Source organism: Topomyia yanbarensis, chromosome 3 (assembly GCF_030247195.1).
Source record: "Topomyia yanbarensis strain Yona2022 chromosome 3, ASM3024719v1, whole genome shotgun sequence".
NCBI classification, from domain to species: Eukaryota; Metazoa; Arthropoda; class Insecta; order Diptera; family Culicidae; genus Topomyia; species Topomyia yanbarensis.
Window position 1 is genome coordinate 279,997,043 of NC_080672.1, and position 2,444 is coordinate 279,999,486.

Consider the following 2,444-nt stretch of genomic DNA (forward strand, 5'->3'; position numbering starts at 1 on the left):
GCTTTTATGTACCTTTTAATCACCCGACGTACGATAAAAGAAATTGGAGGCATTTCAATTATCGTACTATAGTTACATCGAAAGCACGAGGTATTCAATCGACACTATCCTTTTTCGGTGCGATTTGCCTATCGAACATCGTCTACAATGAATCGATAGCCCTGCCTTGATTTAAAATTTTCCCAATCCTGTTTGACAAGATGGAATTCCTCAACCTTGTCTCAATATTACACGCCGGACGTTCACTACAGCCTCTGTTTAGAAGAAAAATGTAACCGTGATGCCATTCGCGTCAAACCTCATCACAAAGTTATTGTTTTAGGATGTGGGCTTAAAAAACTACCCCCGCTGCTCCTCACACCGAACAAGCAGTTTTGGTTCTTTACATACCACAAGCATGGACCATGCAAAATTAGGAAACGTTTTACATTTACATACATATTTTCGCATGATGAAATTGCAACAAGAACTGAAGTAATGTAATGAGTTTATTTTTGCAATATGTGACACACCCTCTGGTTTGTATTACTCGCTTTAATTTACCCGAAAACCGAATTCTACACAGCTCAAAAATATTAAATCAAAGTGTTCATGGAAGTGTAAAGAGTTTTGATAAATAATGATACAATGTAAATAACAAGACGAAGCACACAATTTTTATACACATTTCAAATAATGGATAATTCCTAATCAATTCAACTAATGCAATCTACAATTTGTGGAATATCGGAAAGTTTACTTTTAATTCGAATGTTTCAACAATCGGTCGTGTGTAATATAATATAATATAATATAATATAATATAATATAATATAATATAATATAATATAATATAATATAATATAATATAATATAATATAATATAATATAATATAATATAATATAATATAATATAATATAATATAATATAATATAATATAATATAATATAATATAATATAATATAATATAATATAATATAATATAATATAATATAATATAATATAATATAATATAATTTTTATACTGATCTTAGCATATTATGAAAATGGATCAATCTGGCACGATAAATGTATGATTGCAAGCACATATAAAAGAAAAAGCTTAATTCCATCTCACATTTTTTTCCTCATTTGGGATGCAAATCAAAGTTCGACCAGAAACATCCCGTATAAATTGCATACTTAATAAAGATATCCATCTGTACTCTTCCTCAATCTCTTATTTGGAACCAAACACCTTTTATCCGAATCCACTTATTTTGATTCTGTACAATGAACCCCAGTTAAATAGTCCACGTTTGTAAATAAAACTACCAATATGTGGTCTACGTTAAGCTAAACCGAACTGAGTGCCAGAATTTTTTTCTAGTGTTGCTAGTGCTATGTTGGAATGTTAAAGCATGCATCTCCAAATGGCGCCTGGTCCTCTTTGGCTTAACACAGGCCATGTCTTAGACAGTCATCCAATCACAAAGTGTTGGATTGTTGGGGTGATACTGTACATTCAAGAGCGAAGAAACGTACACAGTTCCCTTGCGGATGAGCGAAAACAAAACTCTACAAATTTTGGATCTGGCAGTGGACCGCAGAGCAACAGCAGCAACCGATTGGGATGTGATTGGGATGCGGGAAACAGCTGGGTGTGGGAAAACTGAAAAGTTCATAAACAACCATCCTGCACAGCAGCCAATGAACCGGACAGGAGTCCTGCCCGAGCTCCGTCTGCTAATCCGTGGTGGGCACAGTGGGCAAGGTAAAGTGCAATAGTCCCATTCCGTAAATAAGGAAGGCGGATGTGACCGCAAAGCGAACCGCGAATAAATTAGGATTCGTTATGGTGATCAGAAGCGGTGCTTCATCGTGCGGTGACAAATAAACTATTGGATTACTGCAATCTTGCGCAAATCTGGTATAATAAACTTGTCCGAGCTTAAGTTTATTTTTTCCAGTATTTAAAATTTATATCAAAATAAAGTTTTGCATTTTTTTGTTTATCAAACAAAAGTTCTTAAATGCACTCGCCGCTGTAAAACCCGATGAGAACCGTTTCAATCAAAATAAATGAACCAGCGCTGAAGCGTCGATCAAAATAATAAAAGCACAGGAGACCGGGGAGCTCGAGTTCACAAAGAATACAAGAAGGAAGGATGCAACCGACAGGAAACCGAGACCCTCGGGCTACTGGAAGATATCCTTCGCTCTGTGCACACACTCAAAGGAAGCATTGCTGTACTGCTAATCCGGTTCAGCATTGCTTCTTAGCTTCCAAGCTCAGTTTCTCACGGGATTACCCTGCATCGTATTGCAGCTAAACGATGCCGTTTCTGGTATAGCCACTCGAAATAAACACTGCGACCCTGTCTGCTTCGTGCCGCCCTTTTCCCTCCCCCTCACATCAGGATCCGGACTGCATCGTGCTGATTCGAACGGGATAAACTACGGGATGGAACATATAAATGTTGCG

The 2,444-nt window shown here is 36.7% G+C and overlaps 1 protein-coding gene across 1 annotated transcript in view; it reads left to right on the forward strand.

Moving 5' to 3' along the window:
* Positions 1 to 1,392: 1,392 nt before the first annotated feature.
* Positions 1,393 to 2,444, forward strand: part of LOC131687953 (uncharacterized) — a 20,820-nt gene continuing 19,768 nt past the window's right edge. The window contains exons 1-2 of the mRNA XM_058972054.1: positions 1,393 to 1,594; positions 1,664 to 1,733. Of these exons, the coding sequence (XP_058828037.1) occupies positions 1,393 to 1,594; positions 1,664 to 1,733 (272 nt within the window). The remainder of the gene's footprint in view (positions 1,595 to 1,663; positions 1,734 to 2,444) is intronic.